A 16,184-nucleotide genomic window follows, 5' to 3' on the forward strand; every position below is an offset into this window, starting at 1 on the left:
CATACCACAACATCCACCTAATTTTTCTAATTTTTGTAGAGAAGGGGATCTCAACTTTTGCTCAGGATAGTCTCAAACTCCTAACCTCAAGTAATCCTCCCACCTCAGCCTCCCAAAGTGCTGGAATTATAGGAGCCACTACACCTGGCCTTCTTTTGATTTTTAAGGTAATTTTTCTTTTTTTGCTGTGGAGAAATTTTCCATTCTGCTTAGTTGAATTTATATGTCATTTTTCTTACAGCTTCTGGGTTTTTTTTTTGGGGGGGGGGTTGTTTGGGTTTTGTGTGTGTGTGTGTGTGTTTTTGAGACAGAGCCTTAAGCTGTTGCCCTGGGTAGAGTGCCATGGCATCACAGTTCACAGCAACCTCAAACTCTTGAGCTTAAGCGATTCTCTTGCCTCAGCCTCCCAAGTAGCTGGGACTACAGGTGTCCACCACAATGCTTGGCTATTATTAAGCTGTAGTTGTCATTGTTGTTTGGTGGGCCCAGGCTGGATTCGAACCTGCCAGCTCCAGTGTTTGTGGCTGGTGCCCTAAGCTGCTTGAGCTACAGGCACTGAGCCAGTTTTTCTTTTCTTTTTTCTTTTTTTGAGACAGAGCCTCAAGCTGTTGTCCTGGGTAGAGTGCCATGCCATCACAGCTAACAGCAACCTCCAACTCCTAGGCTCAAGCGATTCTCCTGCCTCTGCCTCCCAAGTAGCTGGGACTACAGGCGCCTGCCACAACGCCCGGCTATTTTTTGGTTGCAGCTGTCATTGTTGTTTGGCGGGCCTGGACTGAATCTGAACCCGCCAGCTCAGGTGTATGTGGCTGGCATGTTAGCCACTTGAGCCATAGGCGCCGAGCCACAGCTTCTAGTTTTTAAGTCGTTATTTAAAAAGATCATTCATACTTCCAGGTTATAAAAGAATCTTTCTAAGTTTTTTAGTATTTCTATGGGTTAGGGCTTTTTGTTGATTTGTTTGTTAACATTTAAATATTTTAGCCATTAAAGAATTTATCCTGGTGTAGATATGAAGTACAGATCCTATTTTTTCCCAAGTGGTTATCTATTTGATCCACTGACAATTAATAAACCATCTATCCTTTTCCCCTGATTTAAGACACCTCCTTCATCATATACTAAACTCCTTCATATATTTGGAATTATTTCTAGACTTTCCAATTTACTCTATTGATATGTGTTTCTTTTCATATACTAGTATCATACTATTTTAATTATTAAGGGTTTATAATATTTTAATACCTGGTAAGACTAACCTCCTTTCATTGCTTTTATTTTTATTTATTTATTTGCAGTTTTCTGGCTATTCTTTCTCCTTCCCTTCCCCATATGAACTTTGAAATCAGATTGTCTTGTTCCAGGAATAACGAATCTGATAGATTTGGGGGGCATCTTTTAAATTTGTGAATCAAATTTAATTAGGGAGAAATAAATTCTTAACTAAGTTGTATTTTTTCTTCTTTTTGGTTTCCTTCCATTAATTTTGTTGTAAGATTAACAGTTTTAGTAAATATATTTAATCTAATTTTTCTTCTTAATGCTGAGGCGAGGGGACCTTCAATAGCAGAGAGTCTCTGGCGTGTTTTCTAAAACTCCCATCTTCTTTTTTTGTTTTGTCACCATGTGAGTGAACCCAACTATCTTCTTTACCTTACTCCTTGTGAAACTTTTTCCAGGAGTCTTCAATGTCTGTCTAGAAGATGTTGAATTTTCCATGATGTTTGAACAACTAGTAGAATAAGTTTCTATAGATTTGGCCTGTATACCTTAAAAAGAGAACGAAAAAAAAAGTCACATCTCTTTAAGCTGTCAGGTGTGTATAGGTATATATTCAGTAATGTTTGACTTTCTTTTTTTTTTTTTTCTTTGAAGACAGGTCTCACTTTGTCACCCAGGCTGGAGTGCAGTCAAGGCTCACAATAACCTCAAACTCCTGGCACAAGCTAATTTTTTTTTTTTTTTTTTTTTTTGTAGAGACAGAGTCTCACTGTACCACCCTCGGGTAGAGTGCCGTGGCGTCACACGGCTCACAGCAACCTCTAACTCTTGGGCTTACGCGATTCTCTTGCCTCAGCCTCCCGAGCAGCTGGGACTACAGGCGCCCGCCACAACGCCCGGCTATTTTTTTGTTGCAGTTTGGCCGGGGTTGGGTTTGAACTCGCCACCCTCGGCATATGGGGCCTGTGCCCTACTCACTGAGCCACAGGCGCCGCCCGGCACAAGCTAATTTTTTAAAAAATTTTGGTACAGATGAGGTTTCACTATGCTGCTAAGGTTGGTCATGAACTCCTGGCCTCAAGTGATCCTCCCTCCTCAGCCTCCCAAAGTATTGTGATTACAGGTGTGAGCTGCTATGTCTAGCCTTAGCTTGTCTTTTTTTAAGCATTATTTTACTACATATTATGGGTATTTATTTATTTATTCATTTATATATTTCTGGAGACAGAGTCCCACTCTGTTGCCCTGGGTAGAGTACCATGGCATCATTATAGTTCACAGCAACCTCAAACTCTTGGTCTGAAGTGATCCCCTTGCTTACAAATACCCAGCTAGTTTTTTTCCTATTTTTAGTAGAGATGTGGTCTCACTCTTGCTCAGGCTGCTCTCAAACTCCTAGGGCTTTTATTTTTAATTTTTTTTTTTTTTTTTCCAGAGACAGAGTCTCACTGTACCGCCCTCTGGTAGAGTGCCGTGGAGTCACACAGCTCACAGCAACCTCCAACTCCTGGGCTTAAGCGATTCTCTTGCCTCAGCCTCCCGAGTAGCTGGGACTACAGGCCCCCGCCACAACGCCCGGCTATTTTTTGGTTGCAGTTCAGCCGGGGCGGGGTTTGAACCCACCAGCCTCGGTATGTGGGGCCGGCGCCTTATCGACTGAGCCACAGGTGCTGCCCTATTTTTAATTTTTTTAATTGCCTAATATTTCTGGGGAACCTTATGGGTATATAAAATGTACTCTTTTATTTGATCATTCTTCTTCCATTTAGGTCCTACTTTACTGTTAATCTTTTTACGTCATCATTTTTTAATTTTTTTTTTTTTTTTTTGCAGTTTTTGGCCAGGGCTAGGTTTGAACCCACCACCTCCGCATATGGGGCCAGCGCCCTACTCCTTTGTGTCACAGGCAATGCCCTTACCTCATCATTGTTATAACTTTTGTGAAGAGAAACTACTGCTACTTACAATCTTCATCAGCAAGAAAGAAAGACTCTGGAGTTCTTTCTGGAAGTGGAGGTGGCGGGGGAGAAGAACGATCTTGATGTAGATCTGTGATTTTTAAAAAGTATACAACAAAGCAAAGAAATCCATCAATTAAAAGCGATAAATCATGACTCTTTTTGGAGTTCTATAATTTTTTCCATTAATCAATCTTAACCTACAACCACCAAATAAAAAATTATCTGAACAATGACTGGAGCCTCTAGAATTTTGTTCTTCTGTCTCTTTAGCAAATGAGCCTATGATTCACCCAAAAGTGAATTCAGTTTCACCTATGTTGAAACTGAATTTTTTTCTTTTTTTTTTTTTTTTTGTAGAGACAGAGTTTCACTTTATTGCCCTCAGTAGAGTGCCGTGGCGTCACACAGCTCACAGAAACCTCCAGCTCCTGGGCTTAGGCGATTCTCCTGCCTCAGCCTCCCTAGTAGCTGGGACTACAGGCGCCCGCCACAATGCCCGGCTATTTTTTTGTTGCAGTTTGGCCGGGGCTGGGTTTGAACTCGCCACCCTCAGTATATGGGGCCGGCGCCCTGCTCACTGAGCCACAGGTGCCACCCGAATTTTTTTCTTTTTTTGAGACAAAGTCTCAGTCACCCTGGGTAAAGTGCTGTGGCATCATAGCTCACAGCAACCTCAAATTCTTGGGCTCAAGTGATTCTCTTGCCTCAGTCTCCTAAGTAGCTGGGACTACAGGCCTGTGCCACCACACCTGCCTAATTTTTTTCTATTTTTAGTAGAGATGGGGTCTCCCTCTTGCTCACACTGGTCTCAAACTCCTGAACTGAAGCAATTCACCCACCTTGGCCTCTCAGAGCGCTAGGATTATAGTTATGAGCCACCATAACTGAATTACAGTTATATGCCCAGCTCCTGACTGAATTTAACCAAGTTTCTAGATCTAACTACCATTTTACATGAAATCCTAGGGATAGAGGAACATATTGATTGAAATCATGACGATACAATTCGCCAAATCCAGAATGTTAAGCAGTCTTTAAGACAAATGATCCATTCTCTTTAACAAATAAATGGCATGGAGAATATATAAAAACAGAACTGTTACAGATTTTAAAATATGTAAAGAAACATATAATCCAAATGCAATGTGTAGACTTTGAATCTAGATTTAAATAAGGCAACTGTTAAAAGACAGTTTTGAGACAATTGGAAAAAAATTGAACACAGTCTTGATATTAGATACTATTAAGGAATTATTAATTTTATTGTTATGATAATCCTCTCTGGTAGGTTTAAAATATGTGTTTGAAATTTTTCATAATAAAGAATTTTAATTAATGGAGCTATTTTCACACAATATTAGCTTCTTTTCTTTTCCACAATGTAAACTTCTAAAGATGTACATTGTGGTCTGTTGATATAAATGTCTCCTTGTTAGTGCTGAGTATTATTATATATTACATTAATTCCTTTTCTTTTTTTTTTTTTTTGAGACATAGTCTCAAGCTGTCATGCTGTGGCATCACAGCTCACAGCAACCTCAAATTCTTGGGCTCAAGCAATTCTCTTGCCTCAGCCTCCCAAGTAGCTGGGACTACAGGTGCCACCACAACAGCAGGCTGCTTTTTTCTGTTGTTGTTGTTGTTGTTGCAGTTGTCATTGTTGTTTTAGCTGGGCCAGACTGGATTCTAACCCGCCAGCCTCAGTGTATGTGGCCGGCACCCTACTCACTGAGCTACAGGTGCCCCCTTTTAATGCCTTTCAAATACAAAAATGCAGTTAGGTACTAGAGTTTCACCTATCATTGGTCATTGTGGCTTTTTAGGCCTTGGAATTCATCTATAAATAAGTGTTCTGGCTCAGCGCCTGTGGCTCAAGTGGCTAAGGCGCAAGCCACATGCACCTGAGCTGGCGGGTTCAAATCCAGCCTGGGCCTGCCAAACAACAATGACGGCTGCAACCAAAAAATAGCCGGGCATTGTGGTGGGCGCCTGTAGTCCCAGCTACTTGGGAGGTGGAGGCAGGAGAATCACTTGAGCCCAGGAGTTAGAGGTTGCTGTGAGCTGTGATGCCATGGCACTCTACCCAGGGCAATAGCTTGAAGCTCTATCTCAAAAAAAAAAAGTTTTGGCTCGGCACCTGTAGCTAGGCGGCTAGGGTGCCAGCCACATACACAGGGGCTGGCGGGTTCCAACCTGGCCCCCAGCCTGCCAAACAATGACAACTACAAGAACAACAACAACAAGGAGCCAAGTGTTGTGGCGGGCACCTATAGTCCCAGCTACTTGAGAGGCTGAGACAAGAGAATTACTTGAGCCCAAGAGTTTGAGTTTGCTGTGAGCTGTGACATCACAGCACTCAACCAAGGGCAACATAGTGAGACTCTGTCTCAAAAAAAAACAAAGTTTTCTTATTTTTGCTGGGTAATATACAAAAGTACAATATTTATTTCTAGCACCTAACCCAATGACTGAGGACAGTAGGCATTTAAATATTTGATAGCTACTCTGAAGTAGTTTATCCTCTTCCACTGCCATTAGGAAATATTTTGAGAATTAAAGCTATTAGTTAATGATATCCTGGCAGATATCTTCCTAAAATATCATTTTATCACAATAGTCCCCTGTTAAGGACCCCAATGGCTAATACTGCATTAAATCTAAATCCCTCCACCTCGCTTCGGGTATGTATAGTAAAATGCATAAAAGATTTGCCATTTGTGACATTTAGTATAGTCACAATATTATATAACTATCACCACTATCTTGTTCCAGAACATTTCTCATGACCCTAAAAAAAGAAACCTGCACCCATAAAGAAGTCACTCCCTATTTCCTCTTCCCCTCACCCCTGGCAACCACTAATCTTGCTTTCTGTCTTAATGCCCATTCTGGATATTTCATCTGACTGGCTTGTAAGGCTTTCAGAATCTTGCTACATCTTGTCTACCTAAATTTATTTTTCTGTCTTTCATAAAGTAGAACTTCTATTGCAGGAATAATAATCTACTCACCATTTCTCTGTACACATCATACCCATGTCTATCTTTGGGTCATTGTTAGGCTAATCCTAACAGTGCTCCTGCAGTTCTCTCCTTTTCCTTCTGTGTTTATACAAATTCTTTAAAGTTCTTTCTTCTCTACTCGGAGAAGCGTTTCCTAACCGTTCCAGTGATACACCATTCTGTTGTTCCAAACTTCTAGTGACTTTAATAAGGGCCACATAGATTATCATTAAGGGTTGGGTATTTGCTTTATCTACCCGAACATAAGCATTAAATATATATCCTAATGATTCTAACACCGTGTAAGGTACACAGAAATTGCTTAGTAAATGCTCGTTTAATGATTAATAAAATTGTAATAGGTAATATTTAATGAGGATGTATTATTTGACAAGCACTGTGCTAAATGCTTTATATGCATTATCTCCCTTAATCCTTATACAAATCCCACAAAAGGTTCTATTCTCCTCCTTTTACATATGAGAAAAAATGATAATTAGAAAACAGTATGTGATTTAACCAAGGTTATGCAGTTCGATAATTCTTCGTAGAGTGGGGATTTGAAATTAAAGTCTATCTGACTCCCAAAGCCCACGTTTTTTAACCTCTATGTTATATTGCCTACTTATATGTTTAAATAATATAATATGAATAAATATCTTAAAGCTAACTACCACCTGTAATAATGTATGCAAAGTACCTAATAAATGCCCAATACATGTTAGCTGTTGTTATTTAGTGTATAAAACAAACACATCTCAGGAAAGCACTGAAGAAGCGAATGGCAAACTGAAGAACGAGGTGACCAGAGATGGCTTTTTAGAGCCTCACGGTTAACAATGGTAAAACCTATGTAATGGAAATGAAGCAAAATTTTAAAACATTCTAAAATAACTTTTAAATGGTTATCCATTAAGGAGCAGAATTCTAAAATCTGTCTTCACCTTGTCCTTAATAAAACAAAATTCCTAGTCTGGGAAAACCAGATGTAAAAAATAAATAGTGGAACTTATTATGGGAATCAAGGAACCTCCTGAGGTAAATTAAACTTAATGAGTCAATCTTGGGGTACAGATTTTTAGGTCTAAAATCTAAAGCCAAGGGAAATTTTTACCTGATTTGGGACTCCGGAGTTTTACACTCTGAAAGAAAAAAAGAAAGGAAAAGTAAAAGAAGAATATGTATATAAATTATACAAATTCAAAACAAAGAATGGCACTTTCGAAACTATACATCATATACCTATAAAGGTGGTTATAAAATGTAAACTCTTTGTCCTCAGTTGTAAGTGTGCTGAATCACAAAAGGCATTCTTAACTCTTTTTTTTTTTTTAAGAGACAGAATCTCACTCTATCGCCCTGGGTAGAGTGCTGTGGCGTCACAGCTCACAGCAACCTCCAACTCCTGGGCTTAGGTTATTCTCTTGCCTCATCCTCCCGAGTAACTTGGACTACAAGCGTCTGCCACAACACCTGGCTATTTTTTTGTTGCAGTTTGGCCGGGGCCAGGTTTGAACCCACCACCCTCAGTATATGGGGCCGGCACCCTACCCACTGAGCCACAGGTACTGCCCACATTCTTACAGTGATTTTTTTTTTGTTGGTTTTGAGACAAGAGTCTCACTTTGTTGCCCTCAGCAGAGTGCTGTGATGCCAGCAACCTCAAACTCTTGGGCGCAAGCAATTCTCTTGTCTCAGCCTCTCCAGTAGCTGGGACTACAGGCACCTGCCACAACCCCTAGCTGTTTTTTAGAGACAGGCTCTCACACTTGCAATCTCCTGGCTCTGGCCTCCCAGAGTGCTAGGATTATAGGCGTGAGCCACCGCACCCATCCTCTTACAGGGATTTTCATATCCCGTGGTAATTAGTCCTAAATTGATCGCCTTCTGACATCTGTCCTACTTAGAAGATTTCCCTGAAAATTTAGAGATAAATTGTCAATATTGAAGTTACTTCATGACGTTGGAAAAAGAGTAATTGTTCTTTGCTTTGGGAGTTGTTAGGATAAAGACCATTAGGCTCATGCCTGTAATCCTAATACTTTGGGAGGCTGAGGCCAGAGGATCACTTGAGCCCAGAGGATGGTCAAGGAGTTTGAGCTCAGGAATTTGAGATCAGCCTGGGCCACATAGCAAGACTCCATTGCTACAAAAAAAAAAAGGGGGAGGGAGGAGGAAATACTGCCAGGTGTGGTGGCAAGCACCTGTAGTCCTAGCTATTCAGGAGCATGAGCAAAGAGGACTGTTTGGTTGAGCCCAGGAGTTTGAGGCTGCAGTGAACTATGATCATACCACTGCACTCTAACCTGGACAACAGAGCAAGACCCTATCTCAAAAATAAATCAGTCAATAAATACCACTATATAAGTGCCTATTATTAACAAGAATACCAATAACTAGCACATTAAAACTTTTTTTTTTTTGAGACAGTCTCACTATGTCACCCTCAGACTGCCATGGCATCACAGCTCACAGCAACATCAAACTCTTGGGCTTAAGCAATTCTCTTGCCTTAGCCTCCCAAGTAGCTGGGACTACAGGTACCTGCCACAATGCCCCACTATTTTTGTTTATTTGTTTGTTTGTTTAGCAGGCTGGAGTGGGGTTCAAATCCACCAGCCCGGGTGCATGTGGCCAGTGTCCTAACCACTGATTATGGGCGCCAAGCCTAAAAGGGTAATTTAAAAAGTAGACAATATTTTCCTGCCAGCACTGTAATTGTAGGACATTTTAAATGTTTGTTTAGCTAACTGCTTTGTTGGTATCTGAAATTTTAAGATAATTGGTATGCAGAATATATTGAAATGCATAACATTGTTGAAGCATAGATTTTTATTCCAGAAGTAGGAAATGTTATTCCAAAATATATCTTAAATAATGTGCACATCTGTCATTCAAACAAATTGGTCTACATAATACATTATCACAGCTAACATGATACAGCCTACTAAACTTATGAAACGTTTATTTTTGCCTTAACTATCCTTCAAGAATCAGTTCAAATGTTTCCTCTTCCACTAAATCTTCCTTGATCACTTCCAACCTGATAGGATCTCCCACACTTCAGAATCTATTTTTCATATGGCATTGATCAGACTTGCCTTGCTGTAATAAATATAGATAAAAATAAAGACTTAGGTACACATCCCTTATCTCTAATGCTAGACTGCAAGTTTCTTATGGGTGACAATTGTGTCTTATACAACTTTTTTATCACCTATATCCTGTATGTTGTTTGATATTTAGTATCTCCTTAATTTTTTTTGTGTGACAGATTCTTACTATGTCACCCTTGGTAGAGTGCCATGGCATCACAGCTCACAGCAACCTCATACTCTTGGGCTCAAGAGATCCTATTGCCTCAGCCTCCCAAGCAGCTGGGACTACAGGCGCCCACCACAATGCCCCGCTATTTTTTGTTGTTTTTGTCATTGTTGTTTAGCAGGCCCAGGCCAGGTTTGAACCCACTAGCCTCAGTGCATATGGCTGGCACCTTAACCACTGAGCTACAGCCTTAATTTTTTTTTTTTTTTTTTTTTAGATAAGAGTCTCCCTCTGTTGCCCTGGGTAGAATGCCCTGGTGTCACCATAGTTCACAGCAACCTCAAACTCTTGGGCTTCAGCAATCCCTGAGTAGCTGGGACTATAGGTGTCTGCTGCTACACTTGGCTATTGTTTCTATTTTTAGTAGAAATGGGGTCTCACTCTTGCTCGGGCTGGTCTGGAACTCTTGGGCTCAAGCAATCCACCCACAGTCTCCTAGAATGCTAGGACTATAGCCATGAGTCACCGCACCAGGCCAGCTTAATATTTATTGAATGATAGGTGTTAAAAATTAAACAGAGTAGAACTGTTCTCTTTTAAATACAAATGAATAGAGTCAGAAAAAAAGTTATTGACCTTGCTTGGTCTAAGTCTCACAGAGTCATCAAATTTCTTTGGTTCAGATGTTCCACTCCATTCCAGTGATGTACCAATTTTTACCTTCACAGTTGAGGAAAAGGATTTGGGAACACTTGGTGAGAACTCTCCTGGAAGAAAGCAAATATAGTCTAATTCTTAGGAGTGGTATTCTTTTAGAAATCAAATGTTGCTCAGCAAACAGCACATAAAATATTGAAAAGACCCAAGACACATTTTATTTTATACTTACTGAACTATACTCACCAGCTTCCTCTACCACAATAAATGATTCAGGTGTTCGTTCAGGAAGTGGAGGGGGAATTTCCTCATCTATCTTTACATGAGTTGCTATCCAAAATGTCAGAAATACAATCACAATTGTTAATTAGAACAAAGGAAATTCTTCCATATATTCTAATCTCACATTAAATATAAATGTAACAGAATTTATATTTAAATGTCACCGAAGTACCATTAACAGTAGTTAAGTTGGCATTGTATTTGTTCACTCAAGGAAAAAGCAAAATAAATTATCTCATTTTAAGATGCAGACACAGAAAGTTGTTTATTCCCCAGTTTTTTGTTGTTGTTGTTTGTTTTTTGAGACAGAGTCTCAAACCATTGCCCTGGGTAGAGTGCTGTGGCGTCATAGCTCACAGCAACTTCAGACTCTTGGGCATAAGCAATTCTCTTGCCTCAGCCTCCCAAGTAGCTGGGACTATAGGCGCCTGCCACAAGGCCCAACTATTTTTTTTTTTTTTTGCAGTTGTCGTTGTTTTAACAGGCCCAAGATGGGTTCGAACCCGCCAGCCCCAGTGTCTGTGGCTGGTGCCCTTACCCATTGAACTATGGGCACTGCCTATTCTCCAGGTTTTTTGTTTTTTTTTTTAAACAGAGCCTCAAGCTGTCACCCTGGGTAGAGTGCCATGGCATCACAGCTCACAGCAACCTCCAACTCCTGGGCTCAAGCGATTCTCCTGCCTCTGCCTCCCAAGTAGCTGGGATTACAGGCACCCCCCACACTGCCCAGCTATTTTTTTGGTTGTAGCCATCATTGTTGTTTGGCGGGCCCAGACTGGATTCAAACCTGCCAGTTCAGGTGTATGTGGCTGGCGCCTTAGCTGCTTGAGCCAAAGGCACCGAGCCTATTCTCCAGTTTTTATTATTTGTTTTAAAATCCCAGAAGTATTTTGATGGAGTCACCTAGTATTAGTCAACATAACATAAAACAATATATTAATTTAAGAAGCTTGGACTGTTTTCTACATAACTCCTTTCCTTTTGTTTCACATAGAATATACAATAAAGCATCATAAAGTACTTTGATATGCCAAAGATTAAGTTATACAGTAGGTAAAATCATAAAGATTTTAGTATTTCTTCTTCATTCCACACAGAGACCAAGAATATGGGTGTTTTTCCTTTTTACAACACAATAGTAAAACACAGTTTTCTATATTTCTGTAGAAACATCGAGAATTTGTATAGAAAAATTTAAATGTTATTATAAGAAACTGCCACCAGAGGGCACACATGTCAATGTTGCTGCAATCCCTGAAAATAATGACTTAGTTTTTGATGATGTTCAGAGTAGTCTAAGGTATTCTAGGTATCTAGAAGAAGAAAATACTTTTAAATTGTAAAACAAGATTAAAATGCATAAAGTAATCTAGTTGAGGAGGAATTCCCTAGATATAGATAAACTATTTTTCCAACAAAGTTACAAATCCAACATCTGTTAGGAAAGTCTGTAAAATAAATAAGTAATACTATAGAACAAACGTTTTCTCTACTTCCTATATAGGTCAAATATACTTTATAAATTATTTGAGTAGAATATACTGTATAAAGTATTTGATGAGGCCAGACACAGTGGCTCATGCCTTTAATCGTAGCACTCTGGGAAGACAAGGCAGGTGAATTGCTTGAGCTTAGGAGTTTGAGACCAGCCCCAGCAAGAGTGAGACCTGTTTCTACTACAAAAAAGAACTGGCCGGGCATTCTGGCAGTCACTTGTAGTCCCAGCTACTTGGGAGGCTAAGGCAAGAGGATTGCTTCAGCTCAAGAGTTTGAGGTTGCTGTGAGCTATGATGACACCATGGCGTTCTATCCAAGGTGACAAAGTGAGACTGTGTCTCAATAAATAAATAAAAATAAATTTAAAATAAATAATTTGATGATATGCCTAAGGGAGTTAAACTTGCTCATTTCTTTCTCTTATCTTCTCCCACTTCAAATTATTATAATCATCTATAACAGGACATTTGTTTCTGCTTGCAAGATACTCAATAAAACAAAACAATATGCATAATATGAAAAAATAGAGAATTATAAAAGAGATAAAATTTGAAAGTAAAGCTGTATATAAAATAAAAATTTTATATAAAATCCCAAACACATATTCTTCTCATCTATGTTATTACAAAAGGGCAAGAAATCAAGTCTTCCCCTTCTAACTTCTGCAGGAAAAAAATTCAGTTTTTAGCAATATGTTCAACTCATTGTAGCCACATAACCACACAACAAAACTTTTGGATGACCATGTAGTGCTGTTGATAACATTTTTTCTGCTGTTCTTTTGGAAGTTGCGTCTATATGTTAAGGGTAAATTGTGGGCCTTTGATTTAGGTACATTTCTAGAAATGAGAATTGCCTTCTGTAGAAGCATTCTTGCTAGCACAGCTCCTGAACCGGATCTGACTGCCTCCACTGCTACCTGTTTCATGAAATATTACATTTTTTTTTTTTTTTGAGACAGAGTCTCACTTTGTCACCCTTGGTAGAGTGCCCTGGCATCACAGCTCACAGCAACCTCAAGCTCATGGGCTTAAGCCATTCTCTTGCCTCAGCCTCCCAAGTAGCTGTGACTACAGGTGCCCACCACAACACCCGGCTATTTTTTGGTTTGAATTGTCATTGTTGTTTGGCAGGCCTGGGCTGGATTTGAACCTGCCAGCTCTGGCGGTGCCCTAGCCGCTGAGCTACAAGCACTGACCTATATATTACATGTTTAATGTTGCTATTGTCAACTTACTACATCACCAAAACACTCCTGAGATTTACTTCTTTGAGGATGAGAAGGAAGTACAGGAGAAGGGAGAAGGTGGAAAAAAGCCAAATATGTTATAGGAACAAAGGGAAATCTAAAAATCCTATACAAACTTTAAAAGAATAACTTACCCACTACTGCTGTCTCTTGGTTCATTGAGGAAGGAAAATTGGATGGAGGATTTAGTGATAAAGAATCGTGTGAATCGTAGTAAGAAAAGATGGTTGTAGAGGATGTTGGCAACAAAGAACAGGGAAAAACAGTTCCATCTTGCTTCTCCGGTAAATCAAGAGACATCTTAGAACCAGCACTACTTGGAGACAATGATGAAAAATGAGGATCTTCTACTAAAGACATGTAAGAATCTTCACTCAAACCACTGGACTGCTTTACATTAGAGGCATTACATATCTGGTGCTTAGAGTTACACGGCAGTGAATAATTCAGTTCTGCTGAAGAAACACACATTACTTTTTGAGCCTGCAACTCCACAAGACAAGAATCACGTTTTCCAGATTCCAAATAAGAAAACTTTTCCTTGATGTCCAACTCTTTGGTTTCTCTCTGCTGTATCAATTCAAAGGGAGTTGATTTGGTCCGTATTATTGGCTCCTTTGAATTAAAATATCTTCCTGCTGCATTTACAGGTTTAGAATTAGGACATGCCCGAGACAAAATAGAGCTCAAGTCCAAACTTTGATGCTTCTGAAGAGGTTCCCCAACAATTGGAAATGCCTTTGTCCGCCATTTCATGGTCCTGTCAACATTTTTGTTACAATCATAGTTTAGCTCCAAAAAGTCGAAAGAAGTGCTCAGTTTAGCAGGGTGCAAAACCAACCCTTCCTTTGTATTTATTTCGGAAGTCCTAAAGTCAAAGGAGGAAACGCCTGCGTTTTCCAGCTCTGTCCTTTGCTCACTTTGTTGGTTGATCACTTTTGCTTCTTTGACGATGCTAAAACAGACAAAGGAAAGATCGATGCTGATACCAGACGCCACAAAGGCCTCTTCCCAGCATCACAACCGTGTAAAATGAGATTCCTCTCCCAGACACCACATTCTCCCCACCCCAATCCACCCCCAGGGCTAAGACAGGATTTTATTAGACAGAAAGGATTACGGAAGCAGTAAAGAGGCAGAGCTTCTGGCAAAGGGGAAGACCTGAGTTGGAAGTCTCTCTCTCAGGTCCTTTGTCCAGGGAAGTGCAACATTTAACACATAAAATCATACTCACCTTTTTGGTGGATTCGAAGTATAAGAGTCTGCTTGCAGAGTGTGATTTGGCTCAGAAACTGAATACTTTCCTTGACCCTTCAAGAGAAATAAGTTAAGAGATTGGTTTTTAGTGAAGTAATCTTAATGAGATATTTTAATATCTAGAAGTCTTGGAAGTAATTTTTTGGAAAATATGAAAATTTTAAATAATTCCTGAAAGTTCTGTAATTATATAGGCAGTAGGAAAAAAATGATAAAAACAAAAAAATGTTTAAAAATAATTCATGAAGGCCAGATGCAGTGGCTCATGCCTATAATCCCAGCACTCTAGGAGTCTGAGGCGGGTGGATCACTTGACCTCATGAGTTTGAGACCAGCCTAAGCAAGAGTGAGACCCTGTCTCTAAGAAAAAAAATAGCTGGGCATTGTGGCCACTACCTATAGTCCCAGCTACTTGGGAGGCTGAGGCAAGAGTATCACTAGAGCCCAAGAGTTTGAGGTTGCTGTGAGCTATGACACCATGGCACTCTACCAGGGGCAATAAAGTGAGACTCTGTCTCAAAAAAAAAAAAAAAATTTAAAAAAATTCATGAAAGTGTTAGACGAGCTTCCAAAATATGGAAGCTAGCAAGAACTTGTTCATATACTGATATAAAAATGACAAGAATAAAAGATTAACAGTGGGCGTATGTGGTGGCTGTGCCTATAATCCTAGCACTCTAGGAGGTAGGAGAATTGCTTAAGGCCAGGAGTTCAAGCAAGACCAGCCTGAGCAAGAGCAAGACCCAGACTCCACAAAAAATAGAAAAATTATCCAGGTGTGATGGTATACGCCTGTAGGCCCAGCTATTTGGGAGGCTGAGGCGGGAGGATCAATTGAGCTCCAGGGTTTGAGGTTGCATCAGACTGTGATGACACCACTGCACTTTAGCCCAGGCAACGAAGTGAGACTCTGTCTCAAATAATAATAATAATAATAATAATAATAATTAATTGTGTGATTGAAACTAAAAAGGATTTGCTTTTATCTTCCCATTTTCAAATGAGAGCTTAAGATGCTCTTGGTGAGTAACTTCAAGTCTCAAGATCACTCCACCTTCAGAAATTTAGCATCTCAACCCTAAAGTTAATCGGTGTTTAGCAGGTCCCTGTACCTGTCTCATCTGGTTCTATGGTTTTCTTCCCAGTCTAGGCATATAGGTTTTCTTGCCATTCTTTTAGCATGCCAAATTCCCTTCCAATTCAAGGCTTTACCCTTCCTGTTCCCTCTGACTGATGTACTTTTGCTCCAGAATTTGTGTGGCTCTTTCTTAGTGATTCCTCTCTGGTTAACTGTCACCTGCAATAAGAAAACCTTCCCTGACCACCCAACCTACAATCACATTTCAGCCCCCTGTCCAACCACGCTCAATCTTTATTTTTTTTTAATAGCAAATATCATGTTATGAAACTTGTTACATAATTCATGGAATTTTTTTTCTTTTTGAGACAGGGTCTCACTCTGTCACCTTGGCTAGAGTGCAGTGGCATGATCACAGCTCACTACATCCTTGGACTCCTGGGCTCAAACAATCCTTCTGCCTTAGTCTCCCAAGCATCTGGGATTCCAGAAGCATACTGTCACCCTCAGATTTTTTTTTTTTTTTAAAGAGTCTCAATCTATTGCCCCAGGTAGGGTGTCATCCTAGCTCCCATAGCAACCTCAAACTCTAGGGCTCAAGAGATTTCTCTTGCCTAAGCCTCTTGAATAGCTGGGACTACAGGTGCCCACCACAACACCCGGCTAGTTTTTCTATTTTTAGTAGAGAGGAGGTCTCGCTCTGACTTAGGCTGTTC

At 40.0% G+C, this 16,184-nt stretch overlaps 1 protein-coding gene across 2 annotated transcripts in view; it reads right to left on the minus strand.

The window, feature by feature from the left end:
* The window catches only part of PTPN22 (protein tyrosine phosphatase non-receptor type 22), a 54,029-nt gene that overhangs the window by 12,334 nt on the left and 25,511 nt on the right, over positions 1–16,184 (minus strand). For both annotated transcript variants that reach the window (XM_053592552.1, XM_053592553.1), the window contains exons 12-18: positions 14,368–14,444; positions 13,268–14,088; positions 10,352–10,435; positions 10,085–10,215; positions 7,299–7,326; positions 3,187–3,270; positions 1,654–1,769 (exon numbers count right to left, since the gene is read on the minus strand). In XM_053592552.1, coding sequence (XP_053448527.1) covers positions 1,654–1,769; positions 3,187–3,270; positions 7,299–7,326; positions 10,085–10,215; positions 10,352–10,435; positions 13,268–14,088; positions 14,368–14,444 — 1,341 coding nt within the window. The remainder of the gene's footprint in view (positions 1–1,653; positions 1,770–3,186; positions 3,271–7,298; positions 7,327–10,084; positions 10,216–10,351; positions 10,436–13,267; positions 14,089–14,367; positions 14,445–16,184) is intronic.

Source organism: Nycticebus coucang, chromosome 5 (genome assembly GCF_027406575.1).
Source record: "Nycticebus coucang isolate mNycCou1 chromosome 5, mNycCou1.pri, whole genome shotgun sequence".
NCBI lineage: Eukaryota > Metazoa > Chordata > Mammalia > Primates > Lorisidae > Nycticebus > Nycticebus coucang.